Source organism: Solanum verrucosum, unplaced genomic scaffold, assembly GCF_900185275.1.
Source record: "Solanum verrucosum unplaced genomic scaffold, falcon-dt-bn FXZP01001106.1, whole genome shotgun sequence".
Taxonomy (NCBI): domain Eukaryota; kingdom Viridiplantae; phylum Streptophyta; class Magnoliopsida; order Solanales; family Solanaceae; genus Solanum; species Solanum verrucosum.
The window spans coordinates 408,439-431,456 of record NW_026019643.1 but is presented as its reverse complement, the minus strand read 5'-3'; the positions used below and the strand labels follow the sequence as shown (position 1 = coordinate 431,456).

Here is a 23,018-nt window from a genome sequence, read left to right as displayed (position 1 = left end):
AAAGAAATATTTGAAGTACAAGTAAATTATATGTTTGTATGAATACTTTACCGGAAAAACCCGAAACAACCCGAAAAACCCAAAAAAAAACCGAGGTTGAAAAATCCGAGTTTTATTGGTTTGGTTTGGTTTATAAATTTAAAAATCCGACATAAATAATTTTGTTTGATATTTAAAAAACCCGAACTAACCCGGCCATGTACACCCCTACGACAACCAATGAAAAGAACAATTATAAGAAGGTGCGGATGTTACTAGAGTACCAATCCAAACTAGATTCAATTTGTAGACCAGTAAATTAATTGGGGCCTATAATAAAATGAAAGTCCGCGAATAATTAGCGAAAATAATAGTTTTGGCTTATTTTCCTTCGCACTTGCATCTTCTGATGCTTTTATCCATTATATATCGTCAGTGTATAATCTCATGACCAATGGCTAAGTCAGAAATATTGTTAAAGGTGTCCAAGATTTAATATATACGTGTAAAATTATTTTTTGACTTAAACACTTCGTATAATTTTTTATATACATAAAAAATGAAAAAGAAAATTCTATATACATTGTATAATTTTTCAATGAATACTGTCTAACTGACTACCCTGAGCTATATGTGGCTACGCCACTGCCCATGATCAAAGATATTCCTATAAGTACTTGTCAATCAAATAATATTAAACTCTATAAACAATATGCATACTACTTACATTAGTTATTAACAAATCTTTCATGTACCGTTCTCTCACTTTTGATTGTGAATGTGCTTTAAAAATGATTATTTGATAATTAGTTATCATCGAATAGATAGTAATTATCATGTAAAAATATACTTTAGCATTTTAATATGATGAAGGCGGAGAGCAGGGGCGGCTCTGCCTTATAAAAATTAAGGCATATGCCTTAGGCCCTCAATTTTGGAAGGCCTCAATTTTTTGTGTAGAACAAATTATGCGTTATTTTTTATTAAAAAAATTAATTATTTATAATAAAAAGTGTGTGTATATATATATATAATTTATTCTTCTCAACCCCATTCAAATAGAAGAAATCGAGAAAACGTTATTTTGTCTTATTATATTTCTTTGCAAACAATCACATTATTTATTTTTTAAAACTCTTTTTTGCTTAAAGTTTGTCAACTTATTACTTATTGAATTGTGTTAACAATTCATATAATGATTGCTTCAATAAAATGATATTTTTCAATGTTGAATTGATAAAATCTTACCTAAAATTAATAATTTTAAATTAAAAAAAAAGTACTCGAAAAAATCATCTATAAAAAAAAAATTAAGTAATAATTTCCATCTAAATAGTTAGAAAAATAAATTTTAAATAAATATGTATGAAATTTGTTAGGCCTCAATTGAAATTTCGCTTTAGACCCCCAATTACGTTGAGCCGCCTCTGCGGAGAGTATGCATCAATAACAAGGGACCATTTCAACACAAAAAAATTTTGTAAGTGGTGTCACGGTATTTAATAACAAAAAGACTAGTATCATAGTCGGTGCATACTCTGCCAATTAGGTTGCACCTGGCGGCGCGCTATCCATTTATTTGTCGTATTTATTTATTACTTTGTCTTTCATGTTAACCTTTTCAAAGGGTTTTTCTAGTTTAATGTATTGGTTGAAACTTGAAAATAATTTCTAGTTTAATAATACATGTATCATTTTCAATATCCATATATTAATAAAAAAAATCTTGGCTTACTTACACTGCATTTCACGAATTATTTTACTTCAAAATTTAACAAGAAACGTTAGTAAACATGGCACTATGCAAGTGGTGGAGCTATGGTGCTTCAAAGTCAATACATCAAAAGAGATATTTAGTAGTGATAAATTTTTTGGCAGTATTTATTGTCGCAAATATATTTAATTACAATTGAGTTAATATTATATTGAAAGTCGTTAAAGTCTTTAGTAGGGGTGTTCAAAACCGAATTATAATCGATAAGTCAATCACAAATTGACTTATTGGTATTGGGTTATCGAATAAACGGTTGGAGAACGGATTAAAATTTTATAATTAACGGTTTATTGATGTGGCACTTTGTTTAAAAGAATAGCACCAACTCAATTGAAAGAGTTAACAGACTAATTACAAAATCTATTGCGCAAATTATTTTAGTAGACTCAGTGTCTCTCTTTAAGATACTGATATCTTTTAGACAATACGTAATGAATTGATTATTGACACTTGAACAGGGTAACCATTAAGAATAAGTATCCATCGTCATACATATGATCATTTTGACTAAGTTAAAAGGCGACATAGTCTTTTCTAATTGCTTTGAAGTCTGAATACCACTTAATTAGTTGAAAATTAGGGCTCTAGACATCCCTAAAACATCTTTTAGTACTTGTTATAGATATTATGAATTTTAGTTACGTTTAAATATTATAAATTTAACCATTTGAGTTGAAAAACATACAAGTCAACAAAGTCTTGTTAAATTATTCACAAGTCTTATCGGATTGACTAACTTTATTTTGTTCACAAGTTATAACAAGTAGGCCATATATTTGACAATGAAATGGAGGAAACACAAAAAGTTATAATCATTTCAAGTACTATTGTCAACAATGTCACAAAAACATCAACAAAATGTCCAATTTAATCACAAATTTTTCATTGATCAATCAATCACAACTAGCTTTTGATATTCTTCACCAGAAATTGCTGCTTCCATTATATCTTCAGGACTAAAATCCCTTTCTTCCATGAACAACGTAAGCAAATTCTTCGAAAAACCACTCACAAGTCCAACTCCTTTCTGGTTTGCTTTCACAGGTGTAGCTCTTGAGTTTCTCAAATTCCAAAACACAATCTCAGGTACACAATTTTCGTAACCATTCATCTTAAATTTCCTAACAATCGTCTCATAATCCGTTTCCCATGGATTCGTCGAGGCTTGATCAAATTCCATGTCACTGAATACAAACACTTTCTTGATCATTTCATCCTCTTTTAAACTCCCATCAACAGCCACTTTTAGTATTAAATCAAACACCTTTTGAAAATCAGTATTCATTCCCCATTCCATTTTTCTCACAAACTCAACTTTGGAAATCAAATTCTCCCCTTCGACTATTTGAAGGGTCGGATTGTTACTGAACGTTATAAGCTTGCCTTTCCATGGCTCTACACTCAGCTCCGAAACAAGGACTCCTAATGCCACGGACACCTCCATTGGAGTACCCGTCATACTACCAGATACATCACAAATAGCAAGACAATTTTTCAACTTCCCCTTTTTCGACAAGTCATCTACTATTCTCTTCCATTGCAATTCAGCAACTTGACCTCCATCATCTGTGTCGTTTAGTGCTCCGATTATCTGATGAGGCAGCAATGCACCAGCAGCAATCTTAGCCTTCCCCTGTTTCACTTTCTCAAGATACTCTTTAAATCTGTCCTCATCATATTTCATGAATTTTTCTTTGTATATTTTCATAGCAACTGATGCTACTCTATTGTAAGGTATCGAACCCCAATCTTTTCTCCCTATATAAACCTCTGGCAACTCCAATGCTGCACGTAAAGGAACGAGAACTTGCTTCCTCAATCGATCCCTCACTCTATACGCGTAATGTGCATCTTCAATCCCTTCGTATTCAGGACACAATTCTCTTGGAAACACCTTCTTAGCTATAGTTTCACATAAAAGTGTTCTCTTATCAAAAGACGAATCTAAAGATGGACACCATTTAGCAGCAAGACTAATCTCCGTCAATTTCTCAGCACGTAACAAGTCAAGATCCAACTTCAAACAATTCGCGAATAAATCAGATACGCGATCATGAAAGAATTTATAATCCGGATCAACTCTGTATCTATCAAAAGCCTTTTTCGCCATTTCAATTTTCTTCACCCCTTTATCAATACTCGCATTTAGTCCTCCTCCAAATCCAAATGGTCTCCAATCTCTGTTCTCCGCTTTTACTCTCTTCATTTTTCTACTACTCTTTTCCTTTTTCGCCCTTTTTCTCACATCAGGTCCTTCGAGTAACCTATACAGTATCTCAGGCAAATCCTTGAAATACCCGAAATTAACTAGAGATTCCAAATTACAAGCTAGGGTTTTAGGATGAAACTGATGAAGCCACAATGCAGCAGTGTAATAACTTTCTTTATCAGATTTTCCAGTGCCACGAACACCGCGCAAATTGCAGATCAGTTTCAATGCTGTTAGGGGATTATGATCCCAAGCGCGGTGTAAGTACTGGATGAGTGATTTGGGAGGAGTATCATTAACAACATGGAAGAAGAAATCTAAACAAGGATTGGTAGTAGAAAGATAAGTTGCAGACATGTTTTCAGTGTAGCCCATATTTGAAGGGTTTTGGACTTGTGTTGAGTTGAAATTTGCTACCATTAGATCTATGAATGGATTGTTGGTGGTAGTGGTGGTGATGGTGGAAACTGGTAGTGATTTTTGTTTGCCATGGATTTCTGGAGGGCCAACCAGAGAAGCCATTATGGAAATTATACTGTAATTGGAGTAATCACCAACCGACCGATGGGGACTGTCAGACTCTAATATGAATATAAAAAACGAATGGAAAATCAAAAAAGAAATTGTAGTTGGAGTGGAAGGAATGGGGAAGTTAGACTCTAATATGAATGCCGAAAATGAATGAACAATCAAACAAGAAATTACAATTGGAGTGGAGGGATGGGCTATCAGACTCTAATATGAATACCGAAGGTAGCTGGGGTGGAAGGATTGGAGGTGTGGAATTGGATTTATAGCCAATAGAGGGAAAATTACTTGAAGACCAAGTATTTGTTTTTTTTTTTTTTAATAAGAAAAGAAAATAATCCTTGGAGGCCAAGTATTTGTTTTTTATATAGAAGTTTAAAGTCGGTTAGCTGGAAATTTGGGGGAGAATAAACAATCCGTGTCACTAGAATATTTGGTTAATTGATATTTTATTTTGTTTGTTTTATTTTCCTTTTTAATCCATTTTAATAGAATGTTCCTTTTATTTATTAACAACTCTTTAATTTTAATTTTCTACGTACAATAATAAGGCCATAAGATTAACACTTTGTTTGGACAGTTGTTACGTATTGTTTCATAATGTATCGTATTATATTGTATTGTGTTGTATTGTATTGCATTATTTTAATGAATATAATGTTTGAATAGGTTGAATCGTTCTCAGTCGTTACATAATGTCACATATCTATGATTTGGATGATATACCTACAAGAAAGTAGGATACGGGTAGAGATACTATGAAAAAGTAGGGTAAAAGATGAAATACAATTATTAATTAATAAATAAAGATAAAATGAGAAAAAAAATATTAAGGTAACGACGCGATCACACCAAATCGGTCGTTCAGTGGAATTTAAGTAACAATCAAAACAAACATTGTATTTAAACTAACAATACAATACAACAGTAACAACCATCCAAACAAGGTGTAAGGGATTGTTTGGTTGGGAACAATCTTCGGTTTAATTATCTCAAGATATGTGGGATAACTTATCACATCACTATAGTATAAATGGTGGAATAAATAATCCAATGATTACTTAATACCTCTATCCAAATGCAGGATAAAATAATTCTGCATTTTATTTTAGAATTATTATACCTTATTACCTCACGCCAAACGACTCCTAGGAGTTAACAATCAAAACCCATCTAAAGTATCCTATTTTTTTTGGAATTTTATACATGAACTATCAGGTGTGTGAGTTTCCTACCTAAACTATCACAAAACACACTTGAACTATCAGTTGTCTGAGTTTTATAAAATACACTTGAACTATCAATTGTTTGAGTTTTGGACCTGAAATTTCATGTAGGAAAAGTAAATAATTAATGGTTCAGGTGTGTTTCGATAAACATTTGGTGATAGTTCAGGTAAGAAACTCACAGACCTATAAAAGTAAAAAAGAAAAATAAAAATAAATGTATTTGTGATACTTCACTCTAAAATCTAAAATTTGACATCTTTAATTTAATATAATAGATTCAAAAAGTTTATTTATTTTCAAATAAGCATTTTTCTAAAGAACTCTTAAAAATCAAGAAGAATTTTGGCAGTTCTAAAAGTGGTTTCTTTCATGAAGTTTTTACCAAAAGTAGCAAGGAGTTCTAAGAAAATTACAACAATAGAAAGAAATTGAGATTCAACTGGTTCAATTGAATTTTGCTCTCATCAAGACTTTTTGTAGTGATCTTTTGTAATAGAAAACATTAAAAGGATTGAGTTGCTTTAGAAAAACAATTCATTATATTGTTAAAAGTTTCAATGACTTACTAAATGAAAAGTCAAATATTACACTACTTATGTAATCTTCACACATCAATTCTTGCTAATACAACAACATACCCAACATATTCCAAAAGTGAGACCTGAGAGATAGTATACACAGACTTTACCTTAAGCAACACCACATTCAACAAAGTTGAAAAGCAAAAAGGTTTAATAGCAGTTAAACCACAAAATTTGAGTGTTCCTTTAGATATGAAAGTTGACAGTATTCAAGAAAATCAACAGAAATAGCGGTGTTGGAAAGGAGAAAATAAAAGTAAAATCAAAACAAAACTGATATCAAGTTTTCAACTCAGTATCCAGGAGCACAACTAAACAACAAAATCCAATAGTATCTATAACGCGTACAAGTCAAAATGCCTGAAACTGCCAAGATTGTAATACAATATTCTTAAAAGATGCGTTGAGTCTTTCCCATGGTACTCTTCAAGAACAAGCATCTCACCTGTGAGCATTAACAACAAAGAAACATTAGTACTCGAAGAACTAAAGGTAAATGCTTGTGGATAGACGAAGTAATAATAGGATGTTAAGTAAACTCACATTTTGCCAATTCTTCTTTAGCAAGGACACTAGAAAGTTGACACTCATTTGCACGTTTTGGAAGATTTGTTTCTCCTCCATATCCATATTACCTACGGCAACTCCCATGCAAAGAACCTTCTTCAACTGGAATTTGATAGTGGCCTTGGTCTCGTTAACCTTAGACTCAAGTGACTCCTGGTGGGAAACAAGAGTAGGAAACTTACCTGCATTTAAAGATAATGAAATTGGTTAAGAGAGGGCAAAAAACGATATAAATGAACCACTTTTAAGTGAGATGGGCATTTATGATCTCTATATTACACTGCTGCAATTGTTAGTCGAGGCATGATGCTTAGTGAGACCCAAACAACAAAAAGAAAAAGTGCCTACTTTTCTCACAAAACTGTGACTGGTTGGATACTACATTAATTGCTGGAAAATGCTAATTGGGAAAATCCGGTGAATTAAAGAGGTGAAATTAAATCAATCAATGTCTGGCTAGTAAGTGTGGCCGGTAAGACTGTTGGACAAGGTGATCTGTTCATCCTTACATATGCACTTACAAGTCAGGACAATGAGTTAACAGAAGTAGTTCTCTATGAAAATCAGCTACGACTACCAATATGTACAACTATAAACCAAAGACATTAGACATACACTAAACCAGCTCTACAGCTAGTTAAAACATCAAAATAGTCTATTGCACTTGCCTGCCTTGTTCAAGCCAGGCCCCAAGAGACGGGGGATCTGCTTGATAACAGCTTCTGATGCCAAGAAAGCATGGTACTTCTTCGCGAGCTTCTTAACCAACTTTTTGTTTTTGTTAAGCTTCTTCAGGCCTTCCACGTCCATGTACTCCAAACCAATCTTTTCTGCCTGGAAAACAAATGCAATAAAGCTTTGATCACACTTTGCACAAAATCATCTATAGCAGTAGCTTTAGCCTTTAGGTACATTAGCAACCACAAAATTTCAAATAGTTACTAGGACTAAGCAGGTCCACTCCATATAAAAATTGCTGCTACCTCAAAGCTACGAAACTGCCAGTCAAAAAAATGAAATTGCACTATCTAATATACATTATACAAGGAACTCGTGTTATATGTCTAAAAATCAAACCTCCAAAGTCACCAAGACATGTGCAATCAAAGCTACAAACTGACAAGAAATATTTCATGAGTTCTTTGATAATAAATGTTATCATCTTATTAACACACTAAATCTTGTAAGAAGATAATTGGATCAATGTTAGTATTATCTAAGGATCCATCTCCTAAAACTTAACAGTAATCTCGAAGGGATGCTTGTGTAAATGTGAGGCGGTAGCTTCCCAAATGTAAAAGACAAGGAATACAGGAAAAATGCAGCTCAATAATAATTCATGTGACAAGTACGGGCGGATTACCTCTCCCACATGCTGAGCATCTCCAAGCATGCAAATCTTCATCTTAGGGCGAGGAATGTGTGGCAACTTAACTGAACCACTGAAACGCTTGTCCTTTTGAGGATCATAGTTTTTCAACCCAATCTGAAGCTCAATGGTTTCAGTGAACTTCCTTTTCTTCTCACTTGAATCATTCTTAATCACAGTGATGGCTTCTCTTAAGGCATCACTCTGAAGCTTACTGTAGCAGAATCAACATCAAACTAGATTAATGAAGGTAATTAACCCAAATAACAAACTTAATAACGTACTTATCCAATATGTCATGCTAAAGGCACAGAAATAAATATGATCTTAACTCTACAACTCAATCAACTATACCTCAACCCAAACTAGGATTTTGAATTTATGAGTTTTAAATTTTAAGAAAAGAAATTTAGTGGGTTCTTGATAAATTATTTACACATAATAAGTGATTATATTTAACATATACAAGGTATGCATCAAAACTACCCATAATCGGGATACTAGCTCTGCCCCTGCTTTTCTCCTTCCTGAGACACGGTAAGCGCCACCCTCGAACCTACTACCTATGAGTCAATTGTGTCCCTTTTCCTCTTTGTTCTATTTGTTTCAAGACTCAACAATTCGGCGTTATTGAGGCCAAATTGATTTCAACACTAAGCAATCCATCCTTCAAAAAAAAAATTCAGGTTTCTCTAAACTACTGATTCTCTAAATCTCATCCTTCTCCCTACACTAAACTAGCACTGACCATACCAACCTTATCAAAATGAAATTAAAATGTTCAAATTCTACACATAACTTGCAATATTTGAAACCTTGCGAAAGCAGTAAATTTTACTCGACTTTCTATATGTTTCAACTTCACAAATCAGTTTCTTCCGCTTGCATTACATTCATTTGCACATTCAAGATAACCCCACATCAACAAATGCCAATTATACATACAAAATAAAAAAAGTAAAATAACACATCCTACAAAAGGAGAAATTATACAACTCTAGTTTCATTTTTTATTTTATAATCATAATGTCAGGACCCATTTGCGCCCACCTCGACTAATTCCACACGATACATGTCACCTCCCATCAGCAACCGGTGTGAGTATTAACCTGAGACCTCGTGGTGCTCAACCTATCCATCTCTAGTTTCATTATCAAGTCAATAAATATTCAATCAACAATTATCTTACTAACCCAGATCCCATTTTTGAAAAAAAAAGAAAAGACCCATATCCCTAATGAAAGAAAAAAATGAATGAATATGTGCCTATCAAAATACTGTCCAACAACTCCAGCAAAAAGATAAAGAATCAAAACATACTCAAATTGTGCAAAAAACAAGAACTATACAGCGTAAAATAGAAGAAAAAGCAAAAAAGATTGTAGCTTTGTGTAGGTACCTCATGGCTCAAAGCAGAATGGGAAGACTTCTGTCTGCAAATTGAGTGAGCGGCGGAGGGGTGGCAAAGAAGTTGAGGGTTAAAGCAAAGTTCTCAATGGGCTTATTGGGTCTTGCTAGAAGATACATGGGCTTTGTTAAGAAAGTATATTTGTACATTTTTTTAAATGAGACCTCAACTCATGTTTTAAATTAATTAAAAAAAATATAACAATATTGAGATTTTTTAAATATTTTATACAAAGTTAGACTCATATTTACCTATAGTAACAGGATTTTGTAGTTTACCAAATATAACAAGATTCATGTTACAAGATGTATACAAATGAGAGTCATAGTGGATATCATGTGATCTTCTTATTCAAAAATAGGCGATTATTTTTTTTAATTTTCTTCAGGTTGTTCCACAGTTCAAATAATAAAGTTGTGTTTTCATCAATTTTGATACACTATCAAAATCTCTCATAAACACCATCGAAGTTTCACTTGATTTCAACACAGAATCTTTTTTTTTTCTAAAAATGATAAAAGCAATATTTAAAAATTTAAAGTATTTATCAAACTAAAAGTGAAAAAAAATTGATACACAATGATCCGTGGAATTTAACATGTAGGCATGTTGATTTCATAATTAAAGAAATCCATGTTGAGAAGAAGAGAGGTAGACCAAGAAAGTATATATTAGATAGGTCTCCTAATGTTCTTACTTTAAAGACAGTTTTATCATCTACATTGTATATCGGTGATTCATGATTGACTATTCAAATTTAGAGAAAAATATAGGAGGTCGAATATACAAAGTTATATACCAGAGATACAATTATGTATGCAATATGTATATAATTGTGTAAATTTAATATAATATTCATGTTAGGTATTTGTATAAATTATTTATTAAAAAAAATTAAAAGTAAATTTATGGATCCAGGGTTCGTTTTATAAATAATAAATGAATAAAAGGCTAATATCCCAAATAACTAATAAATAATGGTGTGTACTTAAGTAATTTATCTTATATATATACAAAAAAACTCGATCCAAAAGTTATCAAGTCCATAAAAGAAATTCCCTAGTTTGTAGGGTTTTCTATTTCGCCTTTTATCTTCTCTTTGTCTGCTATTTTCTTTTCGTCGCTATTTTCATTTTCCCTAGATTATTCATAAAGTTCATTTAAGACTTTTGTAAAAAGAAAAATATCTATGGATTATGTATAAATTTTGTTTAAAAATTCATGTTAAAATATATTTGATTTTTATGAATAAAATTTATATATATATAAAGTATAAAAATTGTTTTCTTTAGACATATGATTGATTACAGTTTATCTGACATGCTTCGTCCAATATACTATTGTTTACATACAAAATGTATACAAATATTTGTGTGTATTTTATATGTGGTGTATTCTTCTTCTTCTTCTTTTTCAATTTTCATTTTGAAATTTCAACTAAAATCAAATCTAATTTTGATCAATTGTAAAGTTGTAGTAAAGACTAAATTAGAAAGAATCGAATAAAAGTATTTTTTTTTAGGAAGATAAATTCGCGAGGAGAGGAGGGATTGCAATGGAATTTAAGTTTGAGAGAGAAAGATTTTTGAAATTTAAATTTGATATTCTTTTCTCTTTGATTTAGACCAAATTTAGGATATAAGTTGATCTTTTTTCTAAATTTAAAGCCTAAATAAAGAAGTTACGCAAAGGTGAAAAATTGTTGTCATTGATAAAATGTTGTTATATTCGGTAAATAAAGAAAAATCTTATATGTTTAGTAATATAGTATTTCATTTAGTTATGTGGTATGATTGTTTCAAATAATATATTTTGGTGACTCTAAAAATAATTATTGCTCTTTTTCTTCTTTACCCAACTAGGCTGAATATTCCTTAGTTCTAGTGTTCCTAATTTTAGTTCATAACTAGAGGACTTGTTGAGAATTTTGGGATATTCCATAAAGAGCGATTTAATAAATTGGTGATCTAAAGTCAAATATATTACAAAATCCTTGAACTTATTTTATAAAATTATTCATATAATAACTAGACACAAAAAAATCAAAATTTTGATCTAGTAATAGAAGCATAGAAAGTGATATGTGAGTTAGGCATATTCATGACGATTTCAAAGTCTGTTATAGACAAAAGTATGATATTTAAGTTGAGAAAGCTAGAGAAAAAAAAAAAATTCTAATCAAATCAAACATGATACAATATAATAACGAAATCAAAGGAACCAAACAAAAATGGAAATTAGAAAGCGAAAACGTTAAACTTTTGAGAGAAAATAAGTATTTGAGGAGTAGCAGAAACTGTTTTTGAAGAAGCTAAAAAATGTAAATTTTTTCCTAATTTTTTATTTATTAAAAACACTTCTGAAAATACATTTAAAAGCACTTTTATCACCAAAAATACTTTTAAAAATAAAACTTCTCAAAATAAACTAATTTCAAAAATTTGGCCAAACATACTATAAAACTATAAATTTCAAAACTCTTTCTTTCATTCTTAAATTTCAAACATCACACAAAATAAGATATATAAGAAGAGCATTATTGTTTAACTTAAGTCCATTCTATTAAAGACTAAATCCAGAAAGTAAAAACATTAGTTAACTTACACACACACTAACATACTTGTATCAAAGGGAAACATAGTTAACAACAACACCATAATCCATTTAGCAATCCTTAATATAATAAAAACTAGAGATGTTCACCATGAAACACTTGAGATCCTTCCAAGTGTTTTCACTTTATCAGCCATTCATTGAACTTTTGCTGATTCTTTCACCATGAAACACTCTTCCTAAGTTTCTTCAGTTTGTTAGCCATCGTCCATTGCGCTTTTGTTGGTTCTTCCTTTTTCTCCTCCTACATCATAGGCACGTAGCTATAAGTGTTTAGCCATGAAATTTTTCCACTTTTTTTCGGAGTTGAACTTCGAAAAACATATTTAGCTATAAAATTCTGGAATTCAACTTCTTGACGTTAAACTCCAGAATTTGAAAATCAACAAAAAGTTGTTTTCGCCCCAAATTACTCAGAAAAAGTAAAAAACAACTTCAGTTTATACTCATGATCAAAAATTTCAAATATCATATTTCACTTTTAAAACAAAAACTACTTTTTCAAATTTCATAAAGAAATATGGCCAAATCACCACTAATTTTTATTTTTTGTATTTTATTTTATTTTTCTAAAGTTTGGGGGTAGGGAAAGGGGAAAATAGGAGAGAAGATTATAATGTGTGGAATTGAACCTCACCAGCAAGCTAAAAATTTAGGTAACCAATCAACTGAGCTACTAAGATGAAAATAATATAAAACTAATCTTAAGCATATTTCTCTTCCATGAATATATTATACTATAATTTTATATAGGAAATAGTCATATCATTTCTTTTATTGTAGATGCAAATCAAGTCTTGGTCATGTTAAAAAAAATAAAAAGAGTGTAATAATTACCAGAAGTAACTTGAGCCTCTCATTCTCATCTCTCACTTGATCAAGCTGTGCCTCCAATTCAGCTGTATATGCCTGCATCATAGCAAAGATTACTCTGTTCAAGTAACTATCCTATAATAATCAGAGGCGGACGGACCCACATGGATAGGTGAGGGTGTATGTGTGCCAGTTAAATTCAAAAAAAAAATAGAGAATGTATATGTATGTGTATATACTTTGAGGAATGAATATATATTTAATTGTGCATCCTTATAAACAGGAGTGCACCTTGGGGCGTTTGGTTCAAGTTGTTGCTTCCATAACTGCGACCACAGATTGATCTTGGAATATCACATTTTCATTATTATTTTTTGTTTTTGATTTAAAGGGCTATAATAACAGCAAAAGTGCATGTATATTCATCTCACACTTGACTACGGAACTATCACAATCAACTATTACAACAAAACTATAATCAAAGTATTAGAACTCATATTTGACCTATATATTTGTACTTTCGTTATTGCTTCCACCACTATGACCAATCGGACACAATATTATCCCTCAATCATCATTGGAAGTCTTACTAGCCCCTACATTAAGATAATGGTGCCCACGCGATCTTCAAATCCTCTGCCTAAGTATTAGAAGATCATATTTGACCTATATATTTATATTTTCGCTACTGCTCACACCACTATGACCAATTGGACACGATATTATCCCTCAATCATCATTGAAAATTTTGTTAATCCTTACGTTAAGAAAATAGTGGCCTTGGGATCTTCAAATTCTGAATTCCCCTTTGTCCTATAATCAACACAAGATGTATTTCCAAAGTCACCCTTGTGTATTCCTTAGTTATAGTCCCTCACACCATGACTACCTTTGTCTCAACAAATCCTCTGAAAAAATACACATTGCAAGCAGAGGCGAATCCAGGATTTCAAGAAAACGGGTGCACCATTGCTTTAGAATTTCTTCTTTTTTTTTTTTGAAAAAACGAGTGTTATTAGTTACTAAAAAAATTTGAAGTGAATTGTGGCTGGCTGGGATTGAACTCAGGACCTTAGTGTTAAAATCTGGCTGTCAAACCAGTGAACCATCCTGCAACTTTAAGAATGGGTTCAACAAGTGTTTATTTAATACGTTCTTTAATAATTATACAGGTAATATATCGAGTTTAGTCGGAGGACCACGGGTTCGGGTGACCCAATTTTTACACATAAATTCGCCACTAATTGCAAGACACATCCATTTTTTATGAAGCTATGTTTCCTTTCTCATACATTCCTATTCTTGATCCTCCACAACAACAAACTATAAGAGTTGTTACTATCACAACAACATGTATCAGATAACTCTAAAAATCGTAACATTTAATTTGTATAGATGGAAAAAAAATATATACTAACCTGTTTTCGAGCCCTGGATCGTTGAGCAGATGCTCTGTTCCTAATCATTCGACGTTGCCTCTTATCCATCAGTGTTTCTTCTTCAACTGTAGCAGCCCTTCTTCTCCTATTACCTCCTGCTGCTGCTTCACTACCATCACTGTTGGGATTTTCAGCATTTCCTCTAGCAGGAGCAATTTCATCATTTTCATTGAGATCATCAGCAGCTTGTTCAAAGATTTGATCAGGACCATAACTGAAATCAAGTCCTGCTTCCATGAAAAAACAAAAGATGCATTATTGTTTTCTTCAAAAATGCAGGATAAGGTCTGACCATTCCCCAGGAGGCCAGGACTGCCCTTTTTCTTTGGTAAATGGTCCAATTTAAACTATGTGCACAAAATGTAAAACTTGATGTATTAGATTGTCCCATGTCAAAATGATTCATAACCGTAAAGATATGATACCAGGTCTAACTCATCCCCAGAAGTTAGCTCATGAGGGGAAAACTGTCAAAATCCATATAATGAGATCACCAGTCTATTCCCAACTAATGTAGGACTTTTACCCATTCTAACAACCCTGTTCATGCCCAGGCCCAACTAGAGCGTGGATCAAGCTCAAACGGGATGTACCAAGCTCTAATACCATGTAAAAATTTGACACGTGAACCTAACTCAACTCCAAAAGCTAGTTCATGAGTGGAGAATTACTCAAGTTCATATAAAGAAGAGGAAAAACTCAACATTCTTTTATTAAATAAGTGTAATTTAGTAAACTATACATTGTGTTTATTATTATCTTAATGAGTATGAAAATAACTAAAATGATAGTTAAAATGGAATGGAGAGAGAATATATGTGAATTCAAACATTAGTTTTTCATTTTAGAAATAATTAAAAATTAAATATATAAGAAGTATAGTATTATAAACATGATGTTACCTTCATCTAGAGTTGAATTGGACCCAACTTCATTTCCTTCAGGTTGATAAAAATGGCTGAACAGCTCATTCAAAGAGGCATTGTCAGGAAGATTATCTGAAGATCCTTCTTGCACTTGTGGTGGTTCGACCTTATAACAACCAACACTTTCGTCCTCGGAAACATCCATACCTTAGTAACAAGTAAAATATTGTTGTGTAAGAGTGAATGTTGGATCGCGAAAGTTCAATACATTCACAAGATGAATGTTTCAGAAATTAAATGTAATGTTGATCGATGTATGGTCATACAAGATTAGAAATGATCATATGTGTGAGAAGGTTTAAGTAGCATGAATAATCGAGGATAAAATGCAAGAAGGTTGTTTGAGATAATTTAGAATGCATATGATAAGTGAATGTAAAGAAGAAGAGGTAGACCTAATATTACATGAAATTATGTTGTCTTGAAGGCCCTACCTACAATTTCTACGAATCCATGTGCATGCGGACTTAGCAAAATATAGGGCACAATGAAATAAAGTGATCTAGATATGCGATACGTACTAGTTGAGAATATGTTTAGTCGATCATTAGAACTTTTATTGTAGATCCTATGTGTTGAGCTGAGCTGAGCCGAGCCGAAATTAGTTTTGATGATTGACAAATGATTATAGAAGAACCAGGTCCTTAACATGTCTTAATAAAGAATCTATAGTGTTTATGATTGATGCTATTATTTCTCATGTTATTTGGACAAGTACAAACTTATTCTTGGAGAACACTCTTTGTGAGATTTAAACTACTTAAAAGAGAGAACTTGTTCTAGAGGAAGTTATTTATTTGGTTTATAAGTTGATTAAGTTTGAGTCTATGTTATTCATAGAATCTATGTAATAGGTAATTCTCTCAGGGAGTTTGACCTGTTTTAAAATTCTCTCATTTTTGCTCCTCCAAAATACTGGGATCAAATGTATTTTTCTTTTAGAACCTTTTTTTTGGGGTTTTCTGTTTGGTGTCCTATTCCCGCATTGGATCCTGACCAATACGGATTCGTGCCTCGTAGGTCCCCATTCGGGGAAGAGCTCCCTATCGAGAATTTTTTCATATTCAGGACTTGAACCCGAGACTATATATTTACCTTTTGTTTTAGTGACCGTTTAGATTTAACTTATTTTTAGGAACTTTTGACTTTTAAACATTTTTTTAGTTTTGGAGGTGTTTGAAAAGGTTTAAAAAGTGATTTTAAGCAATCACTTTTAGGCCAAATTTTTTTAACGTAAGTTAAAAAGTCAAAAGTAACTATCATTTACTTGTGACATTTAGCTTTAGGGTCAAAAACCCCTTAACTTTAACACTTATTAGTTGACTTTATTCTTATCGTTAAAATGAAGTTATTTATGCGCTCGCCTTCTACAAATTTGTCACCCATACCCCTCAAATGGATGAAAAACCCCAAATCAACAAAAATAACTCAATTTCAATTAAATTACACGATTTCTTCTCTAAAATCCAAACCCGGCCCACTAAACCAAATAAATTCATACCAAACTAAATCTCCAAATTCATCTCTCTATTCATCTTTTTCCTCCATTGAAGGACCTATTAGAAAGAGATTGAAGGATGTGTTTGTTGTAAAATTAAAGAACAACTCTTCATCCTCTGTTTTGGAGATTTATAAGGGAATTATAAATGGCCGCCATGAAAATACCTGCTGGTTTCTCGAAGTGACCACATAATCCCAATGAACTTTATCTGTAACACAAGTGTAGCTGATTTTATTTGGGGATTTAGTTTGTTATGGATTTATTTGATTTAGTTGGTTGGGTTCGGATTTTAAAGAAGAAATTGGGTAATTTAATTGCAATTAAGTTATTTTTGTTGATTTGGGATTTTCCATCTAATTGAGGGTACGTGTGACAAATTTATAGACAACGAGGATATAAATAACTTAATTTTAACGATAAGGATAAAGTCAATTAAAAAATAAAAATTGAGTGGTATTTTTGATCTTTTTCTTTTTTTATAAACCCATCCAAATAGACCATTTTCATTTAAATAACTCGGTTCTTTTGTGATATCCTCATCTTCTTCAAATGAGGTCCAATCAATTCTTTATTCTTCCTCTAGAGATTTGTTCTTTGCTCTTAGTTTCAATGATTTCATCAAATTATCTCTTTCATCTCTTTGCTCTACTTCCTAATCTCTTCCTACTATTTCTCTTTGGTTACACATGTCAATTTCTTCACCATTCATGGGTTGTTCCCCCTAAGTATCATCCTATCCTTAGCTAGTTGAAGAACTTGATTCTAAATAAGGTTCAAAGCTTTTAGGGTTTTCAACCCATCCCAATAAGTTCTCAATCCCCAAAATTTGACTTCAGATTTAGCTCAACAAATAGCTAAAACAAGAAGTTTATATGCAAATTAGGATTCGAGAGTCTTGAGTTTCCCAATCATGTCTATAAGTCGGACAAGGTGCTATATAAATTGAAGCAAGAACCAAAAACTTAGTATGAGAGGTTGTCAAAAAAAATTTCACAAGAGGTAAAATCGACAACACAATATTCCAAACAAGGAAAAGCTAAGTGTATTGAACATTCAAGTATATGTTGATGATATTATCATTGGTGCTACAAATGAAAAATTATGCAATGAATTTGGAAAGTTAATGGAGAATGCATTTGCAATGAACATGATGGTAGAACTAAATTTCGTTCTAGGTTAAAAAGTGAAAAAAATAAAGGATGATACTATATTCATCAACAAAAGTACATCAAAGGAATTACCCAAGAGATTTGAGACGAATTAATACAAAATATCGATACTCATATGACTACCGTCACTCGATTGGACCAAAATTTGAGCAGGCATCACTTTGAAAATTATTATAGAAAATTAAGGTATACTTGATTAATTTTTCGTATTATCCTTACTATTAACTATTCTCGAAAGTAATAAACATTGATTACAAAACATAGAAAGCTTAAGTGTGTTGAGTACATATAAATAGAGAAACATTCATTAAAGAGATAAATATGATGAATGATTAAAATGCACAAGATAATAATAGTCAAAAGTCCTTTCAATTAGTAATTTTTAAGAAACGTGTAAAAGATAATTTTTATAATTAAAGTGAACCAAAAGAAATTATAGAGATAAATACATCAAAATTCAATTCAATACATACGTAATACCTCCATACCAACCAATTTTGTGAAAAGGGGTAAAATAGTGTGGGTGATAAATTTGTAATCATAAAATTCAAAATTGGAGAAGAGAAAACAACAAAGAGAAGAGGAAAGTATATTGTATATACAAAATCAAAATTCATGGTGAAATTGGGGTATTAAGAGGAATTCATTCGATTCAAACGTCCTTCGCCAAAAAGGTATATTGTATATAAAAGGACAATTTTTTTTTTTTTTGTATATATAATAAATGTTGATTTTTTTTTTTTTACTTTAGGTGATAAATTTGATATCACGAAATTCAAAATTGAAGAAGCGAAAAATATCAAAGAGAAGAGGAAAGCGGCCATGCCAAGACAGGGGTAAGGTTGACCTATTGAAATTCACTAGATAATTTCTTTTTACTTATCAAGTAATAGTAAATAAAGTTGATTGATAGTTTTGCCGATAAATTTTTTTAGACACCTAGTGAAATAATTGAGATATTCATAAATTGGTCCAAAACATGAATACCACTATAATAATAAAAATATAAAATAAAAATTAAATTGTACATCCACAAGTGTTAAGTCATCTTACTAGTTTTTATAGCTATAAGAGTAAATCCAATTTTGACTTAAATTATATGTACCCAACACCTTCACTCAATTATTTATCTAGGATTTTTTTAAAATAGCTTGATGTTAAGACGATGAAAAGCCTATCATCTCTCATTCTTGGAGAGAAAGGAAACATCATTAACATAAAAGAGAATTCTTGACAAGTGAAATCATCATTTGATTTAACGTTTAATTCCTTTACAAGACATTCCATAAATTTGAAAAGATTAAAAGGAATTTGATCTTTATACAAGAAAAACCCACATAAATCGAAAATAGACTATTAATTGAAACAAAAACAATGACCGTTAAGAAAATAAAGGAAAAAAGGACTTGCACATATGGAAAAGATGGAAAGAAGTCACATACCTTAGGATGAAAGATGAACTCCAATAGCTTCCTTTGTTGGAGAGTTTCAGTTTTCTCTTTTTGCACCGGAAGCAAAAGATCTGAAAAGAGTTAAGTATAAAAGAGAAGAAAATGGAAAAGAAGAGTTAAGGAGGATTGCTTGTCGACATGTTCATGACACTTGCCAACAATTTTCACTCAAAGTAAGAGCGTTACAAGTCCTACTTTGTTCGCTTTTGAAGTTTGTTAGGCTTGGAAAACTCCGCCTCTAATTAGCTCTGAATTAGTTATTTGACTAAATTAATATTTCATATTTCTTAAGTTGATCTGCTACTTATTATCCCAAATTATGTAGTGTAACGATTCATTCAGTCGTTACGGGTTGTTAGGGCCATGGTAGCCCATTATACCACTTAGTGAACTGAGTTAATAAGAACTCAATATAGGGAAGCTTTAAAAATTATATCTCTTGATTTATTTTGATGATTTCCGTTGTTATGTTGTGTTATATTTTGTAAGGAGGTGACTGTAACACCTCAGAACTCAGTAAGTTGAGTTGGAAAGAAAACTTTGAAATTTAGCTACTAATGCAGTTCCTACGAGCCTACCTACGTCCCGTAAAAGGTCCTACAGTTTGTAGGAGGCAATCGTAGATTGGGTCCTGGAAAATGGAAATTGAACAATTCCCAGAAGAATTTCTATGGATCACCAAGACGGTCTGCAAAAGGTTATTTGGTCTGTAGGAAAGGTTCCAGACTTGGTAAAATTTTGAGTAACCTAGGGTTCTATGGTTGGGGCCTATAGACCGTAGGAAGTGCTCGTGGAAAGTGAGTGGAATTTTAGTCTCTAGGACATGGTTCTACAAACAACTAAGACAGTCCGTAGAAGTTTGTACAGACCTTAGGTCGGTCCATAGAGGCTGTTTGGCAGTTTTTATTCAGGGTTATTTGGGTCTTTTCCTACCCTTTTAACAACTAACTACATCATTTCTAGAACATTTTTAAGGTCCTATAACTGATTTTTACCCTTTAAATCCCACGTTCCCTTTCATTCACTCAAAATCCCCAGAGGCTCCTAAGTCATCTTCTCCAAATTCTCTCCAAGGATCTTCAAGGAAAGCTAGGGTTCTTCAAATCTCCTCTAGCTCCAAAGCTCGGATTCATCAAAGTATGTGGGAAGTTCATCAATGGATTCTCTTTCATCCATTGAGTCCCAAAGATTTCTCAAATTCTCTTTTAAGATTTCACCCAAATTCTAGGGTTTTGCATGTTTTCTCATGAGTTCAATTATTTATGACTAAATTCATCCTATTTGATCCTATTGTGCATGATTTGATCTAAATTACATGTTTTCAATGTATTTCATATGAACTCATGCCATATGCCTATTTTATGACTGTGAACTATGTTTTAAGATTACATATGCATCATGAAATTGAGGAATTTATGAATCAAGGATATTTTTAGATAAAGTATCATGATGTTTTATGAAAAAGGTTGCTTCAAATTGAAGTATTCTCATAATGAAAGATGATCATAATTTAAATGCCGTGAGATAAGTGTCTTTATGAATATGTTATGAAATCATGATTTTGAAAGGATCTATTCTATGATATGAAGTTTATGGTTGGATTGGTATTACTAGATTCTTACCTTTCCAAGTATTATAATTATGATATGACTATGCTTATTTTGTTGGAAGTTTACACAATACTGAGAGAACTTTGGGATGAAGGCTCTCCCGTTAGTAGAGGTCGGGTCTGTAGAAGCAATCCTTTTGTCCCATAACTACGTATCCCCGTACGATATGGTCCCGATTGGACATAGCTAGTGGATCCACTTAGGTATGAAGGTCCTTACCTTGGCAAGTAGAACAATCTCTTTTTGGTATAAGAGTAAAACACCATATTCCATGTTATAGCTCATATGGTCTATGTCAGTTAATGGATTATGATTTTCTTAAAAAGTTATGACTTCCTCAAAGATAATGATTTAATCTTGTGTTATGTTTTTTCAAATGTTGTGTTGACATTGTCTCATGATTTATGATTTTAGCTTATTAAGACTTGATATGTTTTATTTGGTCATGCATCATTATGTTTTCAAGACTTATCATATTTCACGTTTATGTTTATGCATGTTCTCCATATTCAGTACATCCAAGTACTGATATATATATATATATATGGCGTTCCTTTATCTGGTCGTGGCTAGATCGTATTGATTCAGCATTACTAGCAGATTAGTGAGTTCTCATGATTCAAGGACATTGCCACTATTTATATTTTATTTCTTTCATGTGATTTCAATTTCAGACTTCTTTTATGAGCAAGAGGTTTGTTCTAGTCACACCTATGATATAGAGGCTTGGTGCCAGACTTAGTATGCTTTCTCTTATGAGATTGTTGTACTCTAATTTTGGTATCGTATGTCATTGAAGTATTGAGACTTATATCCAGATTTACCTCTTTATTTCTTTATCTTGTCTATCTTAGTGTCATGCTTATGCCAAGTGGCTTGTTTAGAATCTCTTGGGATCCTATTCGCCAGGTCTTTGGGTCATGACAGTAACTTAGTGATTTAGACCTCTATAGGAGACTCAAAGACTGAGTAGAGAGTTCGAAACAAGTATTTTTGGTGCTTGTCACATTCATTTTATGTCGTTATGTATTGTAATGAAAAAAATATGTTGTGGAATGGGGTTCCCATTATAGGGGCCTTTGTTGCATTGGTTGGGTATTTCTCTACAATGAGACCATTGTAGCAAGTTTTAGCTCGCCATAACGAGAGTAGATTCAAGTGTCAGGGATCACCATAATGAGTCCTCTGTAGAAAAGGTGATGATCGTTGTAGAAGATGACACGAGATAGAATGTACGTTTTAAGTTAATTTTATCCAAGTCCTTCCTCATAACTTAAAATATTCGAACCAGATATTCAATGGGTATTTTTTCTAGGTCTAAGGCTATTTCCATTTTTGAGGTAAGTCTTCTCTGTCAACCATTTCATCTAGTAATTCGATATCATCCTAAATTCAAAGGGATATTCTTAATGGAGAGATTATGGATTAGAACCCTGAAACTCATGAATTTTGTGAGGAAGCATATGGGTTGATGTGATTAGAGGTTATATTGATTTTAAGTTGTTAATTTATACTTCTTAGCATGAAATTAATAATCTAGTTATTGTTCATGATGTTGTGGGACCTAGAATCCCATAAAATGATTCCTTAGGCATAAAAACTGCTCTTAGGGGGTGAATGAAGTAGAAACTCCATTTGTTAGGCTATTGTTATGATGGAAAAACTATTGTATGATAATATAACCCTTCGATAATGAATTATACCTTGATAGAGGTTAGAATTAAATGAGTTTTGAATGGTCAAGGTTATTGTTTGAAGAAAAGATGATGAAATATTGTTCTATTTATTAGTTTTAGATTTTGAGGAAAGAAAGGCTCACATGAAGTATCTTTCTTGTCTAAGTGTTTGGTTG

General features: G+C 32.1%; 4 protein-coding genes across 4 annotated transcripts in view; 1 reads left to right on the top strand and 3 right to left on the bottom strand.

The window, feature by feature from the left end:
• LOC125826298 (uncharacterized) overlaps nt 1–23,018 on the top strand; it is a 445,897-nt gene that overhangs the window by 255,210 nt on the left and 167,669 nt on the right. The gene's annotated exons all lie outside the window — the stretch shown is intronic.
• On the bottom strand, nt 2,643–4,484 carry LOC125828613 (uncharacterized). Its single transcript, XM_049507968.1, has one exon. The coding sequence runs from the start codon at nt 4,482–4,484 to the stop codon at nt 2,643–2,645; it is 1,842 nt and encodes a 613-aa protein (XP_049363925.1).
• Nucleotides 6,461–9,763, bottom strand: LOC125826545 (60S ribosomal protein L10a-1-like). The gene is made up of 5 exons (XM_049505932.1): nt 9,636–9,763; nt 8,231–8,450; nt 7,536–7,701; nt 6,844–7,049; nt 6,461–6,745 (listed from the first exon to the last, which is right to left on the bottom strand). The coding sequence occupies exons 1-5, from the start codon at nt 9,638–9,640 to the stop codon at nt 6,692–6,694; spliced, it is 651 nt and encodes a 216-aa protein (XP_049361889.1). The 5' UTR covers nt 9,641–9,763; the 3' UTR covers nt 6,461–6,691.
• On the bottom strand, nt 12,418–15,580 carry LOC125826941 (protein ABSCISIC ACID-INSENSITIVE 5-like). The gene is made up of 4 exons (XM_049506328.1): nt 15,412–15,580; nt 14,489–14,736; nt 13,095–13,166; nt 12,418–12,501 (listed from the first exon to the last, which is right to left on the bottom strand). The coding sequence occupies exons 1-4, from the start codon at nt 15,578–15,580 to the stop codon at nt 12,418–12,420; spliced, it is 573 nt and encodes a 190-aa protein (XP_049362285.1).

What these genes read in the sequence shown, in the direction of transcription:
- LOC125828613 (XM_049507968.1), bottom strand. Translation starts at nt 4,484, where the DNA reads ATGGCTTCTCTGGTTGGCCCTCCAGAAATCCATGGCAAACAAAAATCA.
- LOC125826545 (XM_049505932.1), bottom strand. An exon ending in ATGCTCAGCATGTGGGAGAG is followed by an intron (nt 7,702 to 8,230) that starts GTAATCCGCCCG and finishes TTTGTTTTCCAG; the next exon opens with GCAGAAAAGATTGGTTTGGA. An exon ending in TAAAGAAGAATTGGCAAAAT is followed by an intron (nt 6,746 to 6,843) that starts GTGAGTTTACTT and finishes TAATGCTCACAG; the next exon opens with GTGAGATGCTTGTTCTTGAA.
- LOC125826941 (XM_049506328.1), bottom strand. Translation starts at nt 15,580, where the DNA reads ATGGATGTTTCCGAGGACGAAAGTGTTGGTTGTTATAAGGTCGAACCA. An exon ending in CAATTCAACTCTAGATGAAG is followed by an intron (nt 14,737 to 15,411) that starts GTAACATCATGT and finishes TCATGGAAGCAG; the next exon opens with GACTTGATTTCAGTTATGGT. An exon ending in GATCCAGGGCTCGAAAACAG is followed by an intron (nt 13,167 to 14,488) that starts GTTAGTATATAT and finishes GCTATGATGCAG; the next exon opens with GCATATACAGCTGAATTGGA.